Source organism: Dromaius novaehollandiae, chromosome 14, assembly GCF_036370855.1.
Source record: "Dromaius novaehollandiae isolate bDroNov1 chromosome 14, bDroNov1.hap1, whole genome shotgun sequence".
NCBI lineage: Eukaryota > Metazoa > Chordata > Aves > Casuariiformes > Dromaiidae > Dromaius > Dromaius novaehollandiae.
In genome coordinates this window covers 1,894,408-1,911,574 of record NC_088111.1, presented here as the reverse complement: position 1 = coordinate 1,911,574, position 17,167 = coordinate 1,894,408, and the positions used below count along the sequence as shown (strand labels likewise).

General features: G+C 61.7%; 1 protein-coding gene across 1 annotated transcript; it reads left to right on the top strand.

Annotated features, from left to right (window-relative positions):
• The first annotated feature begins 768 nt into the window (after positions 1–768).
• Positions 769–17,157, top strand: SYNGR3 (synaptogyrin 3). The gene is made up of 4 exons (XM_026095144.2): positions 769–968; positions 6,249–6,489; positions 11,274–11,416; positions 12,677–17,157. The coding sequence occupies exons 1-4, from the start codon at positions 870–872 to the stop codon at positions 12,884–12,886; spliced, it is 693 nt and encodes a 230-aa protein (XP_025950929.1). The 5' UTR covers positions 769–869; the 3' UTR covers positions 12,887–17,157.
• Positions 17,158–17,167: the final 10 nt, after the last annotated feature.

The following is a 17,167-nucleotide window of genomic DNA, read 5'->3' as shown; positions in this document are numbered from 1 at the left end:
GGGCTGCAGCCGGCCCCCTTTCCTGCCTGGCCCCGCGGTCAGCGGGGGCCGGGGGGAGGAAGGGCGGCTGCCCTCCGGGAGGCTCCTCCGGTGGGATGGGCAGGACCAGGCTGCTCCCTGCGCCTCCTGGTCCACCTGCCCCCCCCGCGCGCCCAGCCCTGCGTCTGCCTCCTCGCAGCAGCCCTGCTGCCGCCCTTGCTGTCATGCAGAGACCCTGGCTGCAGCCTGGGGACCCTTGCAACAGCACGGTGACCCTTGCAATTGCACGGTGGCCCTGGCTGCAGCGTGGTGACTCTTGCGATTAAATGGGGACTCTTGCAGTTGCATGGGGACCCTTGCAATAACACAGTGACTCTTGCAATTGCATGGTGACTCTGGCCGCAGCATGGGGACCCTTGCAATAGCACAGAGACCCTGGCTGCAGCATGGGGACCCTTGCAATCACACAGTGACTCCGGCCGCAGCACGGTGACCCTTGCAATAGAATGGTGACTCTGGCCGCAGCATGGGGACCCTTGCAATAGCACAGTGACCCTTGCAGCCACGCAGTGACCCTGGCCGCAGCACGGTGACCCTGGCCGCAGCACGGTAGCTGCAGCAGCAGCGCGGTGTCCCTGGCTGCAGCACAGACACCCAGGCCGTAGCGCGGTGACACTGGCCGTAGCACACCGACCCCGGCAGCAGCGCGGTGACCCCGGCGGCGGCGGCGCCCCCCCCCTCCCCCGGCGCGTGGTTCCTCCCGCCGCCCGCACGCGGCGCTGCGGACGAGCCCACGCGGGAGGAGCGCGGGGGTGGGCGGGGAGCGCGCGGCCGGCGGCGGCGGCGGCTCGGAGCGGCGCGGCGCGGCGCGGAGCGGGCGGCGGCGGAAGATGGAAGGAGCCTCCTTCGGCGCGGGCCGGGCCGGGGGCGCCGTGGACCCCGTGGATTTCCTCAGGCAGCCGCAGACCATCCTCCGGGTGACGGCCTGGGTAAGGCGAGCGGGGCGGCGGGCTGCGGCAGCGGCGCCGGGCAGCGCCCGGGCGAGGTGGGGCGTGCGGCGCTGCCCGGTGCCTCTGCGGTGGGCAGCGCCCAGGCAGTGTGCAGTGCCCAGGCAGCGCCCGGGCAGCGTCCATGCAGTGTGCAGTGCCCGGGCAGCGTCCATGCAGTGGGCAGTGCCTGTGCAGCGTCCATGCACCGTGCAGTGCCCGGGCAGTGCCTGTGCAGCGTGCAGTGCCTGTGCAGCGTCCATGCACCGTGCAGTGCCCGTGCAGTGCCTGTGCAGCGTCCATGCACCGTGCAGTGCCCAGGCAGTGCCCGTGCGCCGTGCAGTGCCCGGGCGGCGTCCATGCAGCGTGCAGCGCCCGGGCAGCGCCTGTGCACCGTGCAGTGCCCGGGCAGCATGCGGCTCCCATGCAGTGCCTGTGCAGCGTCCATGCAGCGTGCAGTGCCCATGCAGTGCCCATGCAGTGCTTGTGCAGCGTGCAGTGCCCGTGCAGCATCCATGCAGTGCGCAGTGCCCGTGCAGTGCCCGTGCAGCGTCCATGCAGTGCGCAGTGCCTGTGCAGCGCCCGTGCAGCGCCCGTGCAGTGTGCAGCATCTGGGCATGGCCCGGTGCTCATGCCACATCCGTGCAAGGTGCAGGGTGTGAGCAGTGTGCAGTGTGCGTGCAGGCCGCAGTGCTCCTGCGCCGTGCGGGCCGTGCCGGGCCGCGGGCAGTGCCTTGCAGCGGTGTGTCACCGGTGCAGCTGGCACGGGGGGTGGCCAGGCGCGGGGCTGGCCGCAACCCAGCCGGGGCGGCTCCCGCGGGCGCTGGCGAGGATTTTCCTCGGGAAGGGGGCAAGGTGCAGCGGGCGGAGGTTGGCGCTGCCTCTTCCTGGTTTGTCCCTGGTGCTCGAGTGAAGGGCAAGGGGAATGGGCCGCGAATCCGGAGGCAGAGGACATTTTGCATCCGTGCCTTGCTCCGTGCATGCCTGCGTGCGCGAGAGGAGGGATCCCAGCGCCAGCCCTGCCGGCTCCCCGTCGTGCTGGGAGGATGCCGCGTCTCCCGGCCACCTCCCGCCGTCGGGGCTCCCGGCGCGCGGGGACGCAGGGAGCGGGCGGCGGAGGATGCCGTGCGGCCGCGCGGGGAAGGCAGCCGGAGCGCTGCGCTGCCTTTGCCGCCCCTCGCAGCGCGCAGGCCCCCGGGAGGGTCCGTCATGCCCGGCCCCGGGGCAGGAGCCCCCGTGCATCTGCGGAGCATCTGCCCCGGCCGAGCCGAGCCCCAAATCCTGAGCCCCGAGCTGCAGCCGGCTCCGGGCTCCCGCTGGGCTGGGCGGCCCGGAGGCTCGGCCTCCCCGCATGGGCACGGGGTCCTCGGCCGAGCGCGGCTGCGACGCAAAGGTGTGATGAGCGTGCGAGGCCTCAGCCGCGGGGTGACACAGCCGGGGCGTTTGGGGCACCCGCGGCGCGCGAGCACGTGCTTATCTCCAAGCACGCGAGCGATTCCAGCTGCGATCGCACGCTCGAGGTTCAACCGCACATCTGGCTGGATGGGGGCCTGTTTGCTTCCCAGGGCTTTGAGGAAAAGCCCCCGAATCCATGCCTGGAGCGAGGCGGAGGCTGGGTGAGTTTTGTAAAAGGGGATTCCTGTTTCTGCCTCCGATAAAAACCTTTCTGCGGCTCAGACGGTGATTTTGAACTTCTGAAGAAAAACTAAAACCACTCCCGGCGCGAGCTGTAGAATCAGAAAGCCGGAAAGCCCCGTCCGACGGTTCCTCCTTCGCGTCCTCCCGCCCGGCGCAGCGCGGCGGATGGAGATGCGCTCGTGGTTTCCCTTTTGCACGTTTTTTTGCACGGCAAAGCAAGCTTCGCGCTCGCCGAGGACGTGCCCCAGGCCGCGGGTTCCTGCTGCCGCCGCAGCCCCAGCACGAGCCGGGCCGCTTTTGCAGGGGCCTCATTCATTTAGTGTCAGTCTAGGTCTAGCTTTCTTCCCGGACGCTCCCAGTTAAACGCATTTGCAGCCATCGCTGTACGGAGCTGCTTCTGTGCAGGCAGCAACTCGCACCAGGACTTGGGCTTTCCTTTGCAATAGTCTTACGCTCTTCAGAGCGAAACCTTTGTCAGGAGACTGCGGACTGTGGCAGCCAAAACCGATTGCCTGCAAGAGGTGCAGCGCCAAGCAGCAAGCCCTGTAGCCACGCGGCAAGGCCTATAGCCGAGCGGCAAGCCCTGTAGCCAAACAGCAGGCCCTATAGCCGAGCGGCAAGCCCTATAGCCAAACAGCAGGCCCTATAGCCAAGCAGCAGGCCCTATAGCCAAGCAGCAAGCCCTATAGCCGAGCAGCAAGCCCTATAGCGAAGCAGCAAGCCCTCTAGCCAAGCGGCAGGCCCTATAGGCAAGTGGCAAGCCCTATAGTGAAGCAGCAAGCCCTATAGCCGAGCGGCAAGCCCTATAGCCAAGCGGCAAGCCCTATAGCCGAGCAGCAAGCCCTATAGCCACTCGGCAAGCCCTATAGCGACCTGGCAATCCTTAAAGCGAAGCAGCGGGCCCTATAGCCAAGCGGCAAGGCCTATAGCAAAGCAGCAAGCCCTATAGCAAAGTGGCAAGCCCTATAGTGAAGGAGCAAGCCCTATAGTGAAGCAGCAAGCCCTATAGCCAAGTGGCAAGCCCTATAGCGAAGCGGCAGTCCCTATAGTGAAACAGCAGTCCCTATAGTGAAGGAGCATTCCCTGTGGCCTCTGATAGGCAGTGGTGACCATCTGTGGCCGGCGGCTGCTCTGGCTCAGGTCCAGCAAAGCCGCCCCTTGGCTCTGCAGACCCGGGTCTGCGTGGGCAGCACGGCGGGTCGGGGTCTTTGGGCAGCGCCGGGGGGCTTCGCTGCTCGGTGCTTCGGCAGGGAGCCGCCGCGCCGGGGTTCCCTGCGCGAGGAAGAGGAGGAGGGTCTCGAAGGGGGAGCCTGGCCCTTCCTTCCGAGTTCGGGCTTGTTTTGTTTGCCCAAAAGCGTGAGAAAGGGCTGCACCTGGCCAGCGCTTCTGCCCCTGCGCAAAGATGGGTTTGTTCTATTGGGAAAACCAGGCTCTGGAGGGGACGAGCCAGGCGGGAAGGGCCGATTTGTTGCGCCGCAGCCGATTTGTTCCTCTTCCTGCATTTTTTTGGCTGGAAGATGGAGCAGGACGCGAAGGCTCGAGCGGGTTCATGAAGCGCCCGCCCGGCTCCGGTGCTCGCCGTCGGGCCGGCGGCGTGGGAGCTCGGCGGGCCGCGGCTCCGGGGCGAGCGGGGCTTTTAATGCCTCGTGGGCAGATCCCGGCTCTTGCAGGCGCCGTGGGAAACCGGCTCGGAGGTTTTCGGGTCTGCGACGAAGTGGTTACGGACTTGAGCAAACCAGGTTCATAGACGTAGTTGGAAAAAATGACTTGTTTTTTGTGTTTTTAAAAGGTCGCATGAGTTTTGTTTCCCCCCATCTACCCACCTGTCTTGGAAACGTTTTTTTTAACTGATAGCTGGAGAAACAACCCCAAATCTATTCCCATTAAAACATTTTACCAGCACCACTTTTTTTTAAAGAAAATCTGTAAAATTTCAGTCAAGAGGGGAAAAAAAGCCCTGGGAAGATTTGTTTGTGCTGGAAAGCATGTTTTGACAGGAGTAGTTCAGCCAGCTCCCATGTTTGGAGTGCCTCTTTCAAATGTGCGCACTCGAGTTTTGCTTCTATTTTGGCCTCCGGAGAAGAGGCCGCGGGTGGCCTGCTGGCATCCCGCGCCCCGGAGACGGCGGAGCAGGAGGAGATGCAGTGGGGCTTCCCCGTTCCCGTCCCCATCCCCGTCCCCATCCCGCTGGCATCCCATGCCCCAGGGACAGCAGTGCAGGAGGAGGTGCAGCAGGGCATCCCCGTCCCCATCCCCATCCCCATCCCACCAGCATCCCGTGCCCTGGGGATGCTGGAGCAGGAGGAGATGCAGCGGGGTATCCCCGTCCCCATCCCTGTCCCCATCCCCATCCCTATCCCCGTCTCCATCCCCATCCCCGTCCCCATCCCCATCCCTGTCCCCATCCCTGTCCCCGTCCCCATCCCCGTCCCCATCCCGACAGCATCCTATGCCCCAGGGACAGCAGTGCAGGAGGAGGCGCAGCGGGGTGTCCCTGTCCCCGTCCCCATCCCCATCCCCATCCCGCCGGCATCCCGCGCCCCAGGGACGGCAGAGCAGGAGGAGGCACCGGCAGCGGGGCCGGCTCCCCGCGTGCCCCCGCAGGCTTCGTGCTCAGGCCCCTTCCCCTCCAGCGGGACAAAACCTCCAGCCCGTGCGGCATCCCGCGGGCTGCGTTTCTTTGCATTCGGCCAAGCTGAACCCGCTGGAACTTGACGTTACGCAGTGAAGCGGCTGCTCTTGGTGTCTCCGGGGTCCCCGGAGCCACGGTCCCCTCCGGCTGTGCCGGGCTCCCTGGCCGAGCCGGGAGCAGGGAGCAGCCCGGGCTGCCGGTCCTGCAGGGACTGAGCCAAGCCGTGAGCCGAGGAGCCGAGCGCGAGCTCGCTGCCCCGCCGGGGAAATCGTCCCGGGACTCGGCGGTTCTCAGTTATTCATGTTTTCCAGAATCGCATTATTTCTTCCAGGGCCCGTTTTATAAATGCTGCTGCTATTTCTGATGGTAAATAACAATTTTGCGTTATTTGTGAACAGATTTTTACAACTGCTGATATTACAGCTGCTGCCAAACACTGGGAAAATTATTGCCGCTGTTGGTTGTTGGTCCTGTCGCGCGGCGCGGGGAGAGGGCGAGCGCGGGGCTGGCGCGTGGGGCTGGCCGGGACACGGCCCCCGCACGGGCTGCCTTAGAGGATGAGGGGGCACTCGGGGAGGAAGGCCCGACCATCCCCGCGGGGAAGCCAGCGGGAACGTGCATCTGAGCAGACGCTTCGGAGGAGATCGGCAGTTGCACCCGGATTTTGCAGCCTCGCGTTTGGAGAGCTAAGCTTCAGGAAAGCGCAGCAAGGCTCTGCGGACATCCGCCTGCCCTGTTTATTTTTTGCGTATTTTCTCCCTCCCAGCCTGTCTGGAGAATAACGTCTCCTGAATTGCGCTGCAAGCCAAGCCTGAGAAGCAGGCGGGCTCCCGGCTCGGGCGCTGCCCCCAGCCCGTTATTCGAGGCCGCTCACCAGCCCGGTGCAGGGATCCGTCCAACAAGCGCCGTGTTGCCATGGAGTCAAACGCAGGAGCGAATCCAATTTCGCTGCTGTTGGGAAACAGAGTTAGATGTAAACAGCTGCAAGTTGTGCGCTCTCCTTCCTCCCGCAGATCTTCTCCATCGTGGTGTTCGGCTCCATCGTGAACGAATGCTACGTGAACCGGGACAGCCAGGACCCCGAGCTGCTCTGCATCTTCAACCAGAATGAGAGCGCCTGCAGCTACGGCATCGCCGTCGGCATCATCGCCTTCTTCGGCTGCATCTTCTTCTTCGTCGTGGACCTCCACTTCCAGCAGATCAGCAGCGTGAAGGACCGCAAGCGGGCCGTGCTGCTGGACCTCGGCTTCGCAGGTAGGTCTGCGGCCGGGCCCGGCTTGCGCGGGAGGCGGCTGGCTCCGCCGTCCCTGCGCCCTGCCGCTCCTCCCGTCGCGTCTCCTCTCCCCGCGGCCTGGCACCGCTCCTGCCCCTGGGTGGAAGAGCGGGGTGGCGGGTGGGTCGTCACCCGACAGCGAGCTCACAAGTGGCAGCAGCAAAGCCAGCGAGTGGCAGTTTGGGGACGGGGGTGTCCTGGTCTCCTCTTGCTGCTGCACTGGAGGCGTTTGCCAAGGGGGGATCCGTGAGGCCGCCCAGGGAAGCGTGTCTTGGTGCCCCTCTCCGAGAAACCGGACAGGGTCCCCAATCCCCTGTTTCTGGCTCAAACAGACGTCGTTTCATCCGCTGCATCTGGGTCTGTTTTCGCTCCGTGTGTGCTTTTGCACCATTCGGGGCTGCCCGTTCCCGCAGGCGGGTCGGGGCTCAGCGCCCGGCGTGGATCCGCGCCGCCGGCAGCCCCTCGGCCTGGGGGAGGTCGGGCTGGGGCGCGTGGATGCGAACAAGCGGGACCGCCGTGCCGGGGGGGACATCCTCGCCTCGGCTGCCCTGGGGGCTTTCTGGCTTCGTTCGCAGCTGGTGCTCTCGATTCCCAGGCTCTTGTGCTTGCAAAGCCTGACGGTGATTTATCCAGCACAAGCGTAGCTGGTGGCTCTCCGCTCCCAGGTGACAGCATCCGTCGTCGCCTCCCCGTTGTCAAAGCCGTTCTGTCCTCCCCGGAAAGCTTATTTCTGCGGTGTTGGAGCTCCAGCCCTTGTTAGGAGATATTTACAGCCCCTTCCGTCAGGCTGGGTGCCTGCAGCCCTCCGATCCCGAGGGAAATGGAGCATCCCCATCCATCTCCCAGCTGGCCGGGGTGTCTCGGCACGCGGCCGTGATCCTCCCCTGCCCCTCGCCCCGCGCTGGCTGCTCTCCCCGGCGGGGCACGGGCGTTCTCAGCGCTACCGAGCCCACGTCACGTCTCTGCTCGTCGCCGGGCTTCGCCCGCAGCCCGCGGTGTTGGTGCGGCCTCCTGCCCCCCCGTCCCCGCCCCGGGCGTGTGGTCGCGCGGCCCCGACCCGCGCGGTGCCCGTGGCTCTTCCTCGCCGCTGCTGGCGGCAGCTCTCCTGCCTCTCCGCCCGTTTGTGCTCGTCGATGAAAAGAGAAAAATCTCTTTTTTTTGCTGCAAAGAGCAGTCTTCCCTAGCGCCCCTCCAGCCTGGCGGTTCCTCCTTTACCACCGCCTGATACGTCTCCCCGTTAGCCGCCGTTCCTTCCCTGGCACAGTCCCGTCTTCCCCAGCTTAACTCATCGTCTCCCACACGGCACCGCACCAAATGCAGGGCCGAAATCCAGACAGAGAGACTTGACGCCGCTGTAAATGGCAGCATTGCCGGGGACTCTCGTAGCAAAGTCCACAGTCACCACGGGCTGAGCGCAGCCCAACCTACCCGCGCCTAGTTCTGCATTTTTGCACTCGTGGCCCGAGCTCAACCGGCGTCGCCGACTGCAGCTGCTCCTCCCAGGGGCCGGGTGCCGGGTGCTGCCGGGGACGGGGGGCTGCACCAGCCGGTCCGTGCCCCCACCGGCCGCCCCGCAGCGTCTGCACCCGGCCGCGCTGCTCCAGAGCTCCCTTCCCAGCCGGGTCGCTCCAGCCGCGGCACCAACGCTTAGCGGCTCGCCAAGCCGCGCGTGCAGAGCTTCGCCTCCGGCTGCCTGGGCGGCGAGGGGTCTTTCTCCTGGCAGAGGAGGCCTCAGGGCTGCTTCGTGCCCAGGACAGTTTATTCTGTTCCTACTTCTGTGCCTTCACTTCTCTAACATGTCGGCTGTCCCAAGCCTTTTTTTCCGCCCTGCTGCCGTGGCCGGTACGCCCACTCGCGCCGCAATGCCGGGCAGCTGGTTGCTTTCGGAGCGAGCGTCGACACGAGCAGATCTCACAGAGCAGGGACTAAGTGCAGGATTTTATGGGTGCCTGGAGCCTCCGCGGCTGCAGCGATCACGGCCCGTCCTGCCACCGCGCTGCTCCGCGCAGCCGAACCTGCCACCCCGGAGCCGGGTGCCCCAGCGCGGGTGCAAGCCCCAAAAGCAATCTGCGCTGCTGCACACCTCCACGAGTCCCCTGGGAGCGCGGGGGGGTCCCTCGCGCTGGCCCCTTCCTCCTCGCCTCCCCGCCGGCGACGCTGTTGTGGTTCCCACCCGCTCGCCCGCGGCGGTTTCATCCTTTCGCCGTACGTGATCGCCGCGTTGTCGCTTGTTCTGCTGCAAAAGCCGAAGATGCATCTGGGACACGACGGGGCGAGGAAGATGCTGGGGAAGGGGAAGTGCGAGAATCGAGCAGCGCGGGGCCGAGAGGAGGAGAGGAGGTCGTCTCTGGCCCTTCGCCCAGGGCACCCGGGGCTAGTGCTGGCTGTTCGATGGCACTGCTGTCCCCGAAGGGTCCGGGGGGCTTGCTGAAGGCGTTAACCCACCAGTGTCCCTTGCCTGGAGGACGCAGGACTGTGCGTTCGCTCCGCGGTGGGCCAGACGGCCGGTCTCGGCAGCGGTGCGGAGAGCAGTGACAGGCCCGAATTCCCGAGGTTTTTCCTGCAGTGCGGAGGGGAGCGAGGTCCGTGTCCCGCAGGCCTCCCGGGGGCGGCTGGGACGCGGTGCCGAGGCGCGAGCGGGAGCGACACGGCCGCGGCACCGTGCAAAATGGCCTTTGCAGCTTTCTCCTCCATCTGCTCCCGCAGCTGCTCCCGCCGCAGCGCGCTTGTTTGGAACCGGGCTGTAATTACGGCTGTAGCGTGTCTTCCCTGGTGTTTGCACTCTGTTGTCTGCAGAGCCTAAAACTATAATTATCTGCTGCTTCTCCCTGGCGTGCTCCTTCTCCCCGGCGCGCTGGAGGGTGCGAACGCGCTGCGGTGCCGTCCCCGCCTGCCCGCGGCCTCCAGCCGCACCGGGCCAGCATCAGCCCGGCCCCTTCTTTAGGTTTTAGATTTCATGGTTAGCAACAACCGCTTCCGAAACGCTCCACCCTCCTGTGACACTGCAGACACCCCCGTGGCTCGGCGCGGGCCCGGCTGAGCCAGGTCGGCTGCTTGGCCCGTTCGCGGGACCAGGACCACGGAGGTCGCGTGCGGTGCCGATGGAGCGGAGCCGCGCTGCCGGAACGGGCACGGCGCCGTGTCGTCCTGGGACCGTGATTCACGGTGCTGGGTACGACGTCTCATCTCGAAAGAATGCGGACAGGAGACGAACACGGTCGTAAGTGAAAATGAGAGCTGGTACGGAAGCAAAAATAGTTCTTCGTGGAGCTGCCTGGGAAGCCTGACCTCATGCACCTCCCGGCTTCCTGCAGCGCCTGCCGCTCACCCTGGAAGCCCTCTCCACGCCGGTCCCGGCTCGTCCGTGCACAGATACCCCTAGTCACCACTTCCCAGTGCCGTGGAGAGAATCTTTTTTCTTTTAAGGGCTCCAGGCAGAAATGGAAGTTGCAGGATGGAAATCATGGCTGATCTCCGCGTCAGGAAACCTCAGTGCAGCGCAGGAAGGTGGTAGCAGAAGTGATACCGTCGAGGCGTTTCTGCCTGGAGAAGCTGGCGGTTTTAGCCCCGGACACGAGCGCCGGGAGGGTCGGTGCCTCCGCTGCCTGGGTGCTGCAGAGGAAGTCGGGTGCTGCAATACCCAGAGCAGCCGGCGCGCTCGGAGACGCGGGTGATGTCATTTTAACTCTTGGAAACCCTCGGAAGACATCGTGGATAGATGGAGCTTCGTGCTGCTGCAGAGCCCACGTCCCGGCGTGGCTCACGCTCTGCATTGCTGCAGCACCCAGGAGCGTGTGGGAGAGGACCTGCGGCACTAGGTCGAGTATAAAGCAAAGCAGCAGTTCTTCCCCCGAACAGGCCGGTCCTGCTGGAGCCCCTTCGTGCAGTAGCACCCGCGTCCCCTCTTCCAGCCGCGCGGTCCCAAGCGCGTCCCCGAGCATCGCTCTGCCCCTGCAGGGCTGCCCGGCGGGACCGGCCGGAGCTGCTGCCGCGTTGCCTCCCCGGCCCTGGCGCTTCCAGGCGCTGCCGTCCCCGGCAGGACGCTCCCGGGCCGGGAGCATCTCCCTGGGGACCGCGCTCGGAGCTCCGGTGCACCGTGCTCCCGGCCAACACAGTGCTTGCTTCCCCAACGCCGGAGGTGGGAACTCGGCGGCAGCGCCCCGTGGGACAGCCGTATCCTGGGCGCATGTCCTGGTGCCCTGCTCCCGTGAGGTTCGGTGCATCCAAAGCTTCCGAAAGCCCGTGGTGTCCGGGCAGAAAGGGCATCGTAGATGGCCAGGCCAGGGTGGTGGGAACCGATCTGGTAGCGCCTTGGTGCCTGTGAGCGGTCTGAAATCCTCCAGGCCGTGAGAGCATTGACGCACTGAGAGCGTCTGGAGAGGGTGCACCATCCCTGGAGGTCTGCAAGAGCTGCTGAAGATATAGGTGAACTAGGTGCACCATCCCTGGAGGTCTGCAAGAGCTGCTGAAGATATAGGTGAACTAAGCTTAAGGCAGGTGACAGACTAGAAGACCCAGGTTCCTTCCAGCCCCGTTATTTTGGTGCTTGTAAAGGGGCTTCGGCTGCAGGCAGAAGGTGCAGCACTCAGAGACAGTCATCTCCTCTCAAAGTAGCTCTTTTCGGACCTGCCCCAGACCCAAGACGCCTGGTTCCTTTGGAAAGCTGCTGGCGCTGTCCTGCGCCTCGGCGGTCCCGGCGAGCCGGTTCTCTGCAGCACGGGGATGGTGGGCCGGGACGGCGCTGACTGGCCCTGTTCTCTTTCAGGTTTCTTGTCCTTCCTGTGGTTTGTCGCTTTCTGCTTTCTCGCAAACCAGTGGCAGCGGACGACGATGACCAAAGGGGTTTCGCAGGGAGCAGACGCCGCCCGGGCAGCGATCGCCTTCTCCTTCTTCTCCATCATCACCTGGGTGAGTCCGGCTTCTGGGCGCTGGCGCGTGCGGCCCCGAAGGCCCCGCTCGAGCGGCGGCGGGGAGAGGGGAAGCGAAACGGGGCGCGAGCGCAGCGCTGGGCTGCCGGGGCGGGGAGGGGGGGATCCGGGCCCCGTTTGCAGAAGTGAATCCCGGCAGGCGGCCAGGGGCTGCCCGGAGGAAACCTGCGGTCCCCCGGCGGGCGAGGAGAGGTCCCGAGCTGGGAAGCACCAGCTTCGGTCCCGTCTTGCCGGGGAATCCCAGACTTCCCCTTCTCCCGGGGTCGGAGAGCAGCTGTGCCATTGGAAGAGACTTCACCACGCGCCGGGGTCCGGCGTGCCGGGAAGGGAGGCCGGGAGATGCTCTCCTGCCAGAGGGGCGTCCGCCGCCCTGGGGAGGTGGCAGGATTTTGCCTGCCCAGGTCCTGAACCCGGGCTGCAGCCGGCCTCCCCGACCAAAGCCTGGGGCTTCCCCATGGCACGGACACGCGCTCGTTAGCATCTCATGCACGTTTGTTAGCATCACACACATGCTCGTTAGCATCACATGCACGCTTGTTAGCATCACACACGCTCGTTAGCATCACACACGCTCGTTAGCATCACATGCATGTTTGTTAGCATCACACACATGCTTATTAGCATCATATGTGCTTGTTAGCATCACACACGCTCGTTAGCATCACATGCACACTCGTTAGCATCACACGCGCTCGTTGGCATCACATGCACACTCGTTAGCATCACACGCGCTCGTTAGCATCACATGCACACTCGTTAGCATCACACGCGCTCGTTGGCATCACATGCACACTCGTTAGCATCACACGCGCTCGTTGGCATCACATGCACACGCGTTAGCATCACATGCACACTCGTTAGCATCACACGCGCTCGTTAGCATCACATGCACACTCGTTAGCATCACACGCGCTCGTTGGCATCACATGCACACTCGTTAGCATCACACGCGCTCGTTAGCATCACACGCGCTCGTTGGCATCAAATGCACACTCGCTGGCATCACACGTGCTCGTTAGCATCACATGCACACTCGTTAGCATCGCACGCGCTCGTTAGCATCACGCGCTCGTTGGCGTCGCCGCTTGGGGCCTTTCAGCTCCTGGCTGCAAGGCAGCAGGGCAGGGCCAGCCGCGGCCGTCCCCGGCGGCAGGGAGGGAGGGAGGCGGCGCTGGGGGCTGCGCGGGCGGCGGGGCCGGGGCCCGGAGCCCCCGCTAACCCCCTCGGTGCCCCGGCGCAGGTCGGCCTGGCGCTGAAGGCGCTGCAGCGGTACCGCCTGGGCACGGACATGTCGCTCTTCGCCACGGAGCAGTTCGCGGCCGAGCCCGGCGCGCCGTACCCGGGCTACCCCGCCGGCAGCGGCGTCGAGAGCGCCGAGACCTACCAGAGCCCCCCCTTCACCGAGACCTTGGACGCCAACCCCAAAGGCTACCAGGTGCCGGCGTACTGAGCCCCCGCCGCAGCCCCCGGGGCCGCACCGGTGCTGCTCGGCGGCGGCGGACGCGCGCAGTGCCGGCCCCTCGACGGGGCGAGCCGGCGCCGGGGCCTCGCTATTAGCTAGTCGTGCAGTGAACTCTGTACAGTGGTGTTGGTTCTTGTCGTTCCTGTCCCAGGGGTTTTGTCAAAGCAGTGTTCCCTCTAAGCCGCAAGGGAGGAAGGTCGCGGCCGCATCCCCCCCCCCCCCCCCGGGCGCCCCAAAAGCAGCCGGGGGCTTTTCCGTGAGCCCGGCGGCGGCGGGAAGGGCGAATTTGCAGAGAAACGGGCAAATCCGCCTTCCTGCCGCTTGCACGTAGCTGCCGTGCGAAGCCGCCGACCGGGCGTTTCGGCTCAGCTGGGGCCGGAGGTGGGTTTGTGCTGAGAAACCGACTTGCTTCTGTGCTTCAACATGATGCTGGGCGATGCTATAAAAAAAAAAAAAAAATCAGTGTTTGAACCTTGCTTTGGGAAACCGTTCCGCAGCCGTCTGGGTTGGAAACAGCCGCAGCGGTGGAAACGCGGGCGCTGCAGGTCCTCGCCCGCCGCTGCCTTAGGTAAAGTTTGCAACTCCACGACGGCTGCGGCACCCTTGCTCGCGCCCGGTTCGGCGCGGAGGTGTGGGTGTCTCAGTGACTCAAAGCCCGAGGCAATTAGGAAGCAGTTTATGGCTTGTATTTTTATCCCGGGAGCAGCCGCCATCTGCCACGAGCTGCAGCAACCCCTCGGGTGCGAATCCCTGTTTTCCCCGCAGGCTCTAGAAACGCAGACCTGAAACGGAGAGCTGGGAAGACTTTATAGGCCAGCAGAGTCCATCATGTGGGCGCTGAGCAGAGGGTAAATGTGGCCCATATTTGCAAATAACGTGAGAACGGAGTGAAAAAAAAAAATGCCAGTGAGAGAGGCCGAGTTTTGGGTTTCCGCGGCAGAGCTTCTGCCTCATTAACAGCAAACGGAGGTAAAGCTCCGGCGGGTGTTTGGCAGCAGCTCGACTGCTTCCCGCCGCGTCCAGCTGCGCAGCGGCAGCGATTTGGGCTGTTAGGACCGAGCGAGCCGAAACGTGGGTTCCCGGCCCCGGCGGGGGCTCTGCCCCGGGCTCCCCCCCCCCCCCCCCCGGCCTCCTGCCGCCGCAGCCCCTGGCTAGTGCTGGCCTTTTGCGTTGCTCGTTTACAGCTGCATTTTTATTGGCAAAAGTTGCGGGAAACTTCTGATGCCTTCTGACCTCATGACAAGCAATAGTTAAATACCTGCCCTAGCTTTGCCGGTAGCAAAAAAAGAAAAATTGACAGTTTTTGTCATCGTTAACACAGCTCCTTTCTGCTGCTAAATTGCAAATAAACGCATTCATTTAGAAGCAGCAAACCTCACCGTAAGCAGGCAGCGGCAGCGGCGAAACGCGTTACTTGGATGCCGCACCGTGCTGGGCAGATGAAACCGTGCAGTTACGGCAAACGCCGGATTTACTGGAGCTGGAGCCGCTGCAGGTGCTCGCGTGCAGCCTTTGCAAAGCTCGGCCCGTCGGCAGCCCGCGCGGTGCCTCGCGTTAGCTACACCAGGGCCAGCGAAACCCTAGCCCACTACGAGCCTAAACTGCATGACCATCGTGATTTTCTACAGAGTCAGTCTTGCTGGAAAAGAGAGAAGAAAAAAAAAACACCCAAAAAAGGCAAAAGATTGAATACAGGGTACAGTAGAGCTGTAGCAATATTTTCCTTAGAGGGAACACTGAAATTTTAGCAGCACAAATGGTACTTGTGTTAATATTTTAGCAAAATTATAATCAATTTAAATGTTTAAATTGATTGTATGTGGGATAATGTTTGTTCGGTACATTGTATTTTTTTTCTAACTATATCGCTGTTCCAGAGTTTCCTTGTAATCGTAGAGAACAAAAGCGCTGTCTGACCGCGAGCCGTGTCCCCATCGCTGGTGTAAACGTGCCGAGTGTTAGAGCAGCTGCACGTGAGCCCCGCGGCCCGCCGCGAGGCAGAGCAGATTGCTGCCTGATTAAACCGGAGCCGCGAACAGCCTGTTTGGTCCAGCACCGCCAAGAGCCGCCCGGAGAAGCCGCGATGCTGCCGCCTCTGCCGCGGAGAGGCTTTCGCGGTGCCCCGCGGTACGGCGAGGAGGGCGTTGGGGAGCTCCGGCCGAGCCGCTCCTGCAGCCCCGGCTCGGGGGTGTTTTTTTCTAGGCAATGGTGCATTAGGTACAACTGCCCCTTCGAGGCCGTCTCAGCTGGCCGGGACAGGACGAAACGCAATGCACGCGGTGTTGCAATGCGTAAGACGCGCACGCCTTGGAAACAGTATTTACCCACCTTAAACACACGTGCTGGGCTGTTGGCTAGACTGTTGTGACCCCCCCGTTCAACTCGCTGGCGCTGGGGCCGGCGCGGGCCCTGCCACCCCCCTGCCCGCGCGCCCTGGCCAGCAACGCCACGTGCCTACCGGCTGCACTAAATCCTGTTTCCAAGCCCTTTGCAAGACCCTCCGGTGTTTCCTCGAGCTGTTTTAAGTGTTAATAGTGCTGTTTATTAACTGTCATAGCACATCCTACGTATCAGTGATTTGTCAGACAGACTAGTGTATACAGGTATGGATTGTAATTAAATATAACCTTATGGGCTCATGGTTAGAGAATTACTAGATCCATCAGTGTAATAACTGTCGTATATTAACTGGGGTTCAAGTATTCCTACATCGTCCTTCATACCTCTTTCACGTCACTTTTTCTCATCCTAACTGCACCGTGGTACAACAGACACTAGCTGCTTTTCCTGTAACCATCCAGACCCGTCTTAAGAGCATGCCAGGACGTCGCTGTGAGTTTGTGCCACGCCAGCTGCTGCCCTCACGCTGCTCTCGCAAGCTGCTCCACATATCCTCGTCCCCCTCGAGCTCCCCAGAAGCCCAGCAGCTAGCTCAGGCTTGCGGAGGGCGGGATTATATTGCCCTCAGAATAGTGTGCCGAAAGCTTCTGCGTAGCGCTAGCACTGAATTTGGGTGTAAAGAGTAGAATTGAAGCAAGAATACCGTACCGTTCCTGGAGCTTCATCCTACACAGTAATCCTGCTCCAGGATACTTTGTTGTGACAAGAAGTATTTCTCAGCACTGAAGTCAAACACATTATGATTTTTGCATAAACTTTACTGTTTTTTAAGCATATTAAGAAAAGGTTTGAAAGAAAAGCTGTTGCTTGGAAATTGTTTCCAACGTTTTAAGTTATTCCTAGCAAGATGGAAGCTTTGCTTAGCTCATACTTAGAAAAATATACCCCCCCCCCTTAACTGTATGCCTGTAAATCTCACGCATTTTGAGCAGAACTTCCCCCCCTTTAAGTGATGTTATTGGCATGACATCTGTTGGATTTTGCTCATTTTTGCCTAGATGCTGTGTAAGAAGATGAGTTTCCCATCAGGCAAATTGCGTAGAGCTACACAGCCACGTTAAAAATTAGCTCACGTTCTAAGAGCAAGTGACAAGGACAAGCATTACATTTCTTTTTTAGTTCTTTCAATTTTCCCCATCAGTTTTTTACTGTGGGTAGCTCATACCCACCTGTGTCCCCCAGAAACCCCAAATCTTGCATTGCTGGCTAATTCTTAGTTCCACCCTGCTGCCTTTGAACAAAGTTAAACTAACCGTGGTCATTGTCTCTTCACTAGTGAATCACATCATTGCTTTTGTGGAATCAGTATTTCTCTCTATATTAAAACTACTGTATATATTTGCAAACTCCCTTCCAGTCTTTTTTTTCCCCTGAAATGGGCTGGGGAGAGCAGGCGGTCTAATCTCATGCTGTTTTATTCACAGTACTTTTCTAGATAGCATTTTTGAAGCTGTGTGTGTCAGAAGACCTTCCCCTCACATCTGAGGCTTAAAAATGGCCTTCACTTTATCAACTTGAAACCCAAGTTCAGCTGCCTGTATTTTGTTGCAATATGCATTTAAACCTCAGATTCTTTAAGAGTTTTACTATCGAACTGATACCAAATGTGGTTTGCAAATTTAAGTTTTTTTGCAGATACCTCTGTATAGGCAGACCGCTTCAAAGAGTTGCAGTTGTCACTAATCTTAGGTGCATTGTAGTATAAAGTGGACTGTGTATGGAAATAAGTTAAAAATGTTTACAACTTTTGTATATATATATAAAAATATCTTTTGAGAGAACAACCTGTGATTATGTATTTTTAGTGTCTGTGTACCAACTGCAACTTATTTTCAATAAAGAGTTAAAAATGAACAGAAGGAGCCTGAG

Coding starts and splice junctions, on each gene's coding strand:
- SYNGR3 (XM_026095144.2), top strand. CDS start 870: ATGGAAGGAGCCTCCTTCGGCGCGGGCCGGGCCGGGGGCGCCGTGGAC. Junction 969..6,248: donor TCCTCCGGGTGACGGCCTGG/GTAAGGCGAGCG, acceptor TTCCTCCCGCAG/ATCTTCTCCATCGTGGTGTT. Junction 6,490..11,273: donor GCTGGACCTCGGCTTCGCAG/GTAGGTCTGCGG, acceptor GTTCTCTTTCAG/GTTTCTTGTCCTTCCTGTGG.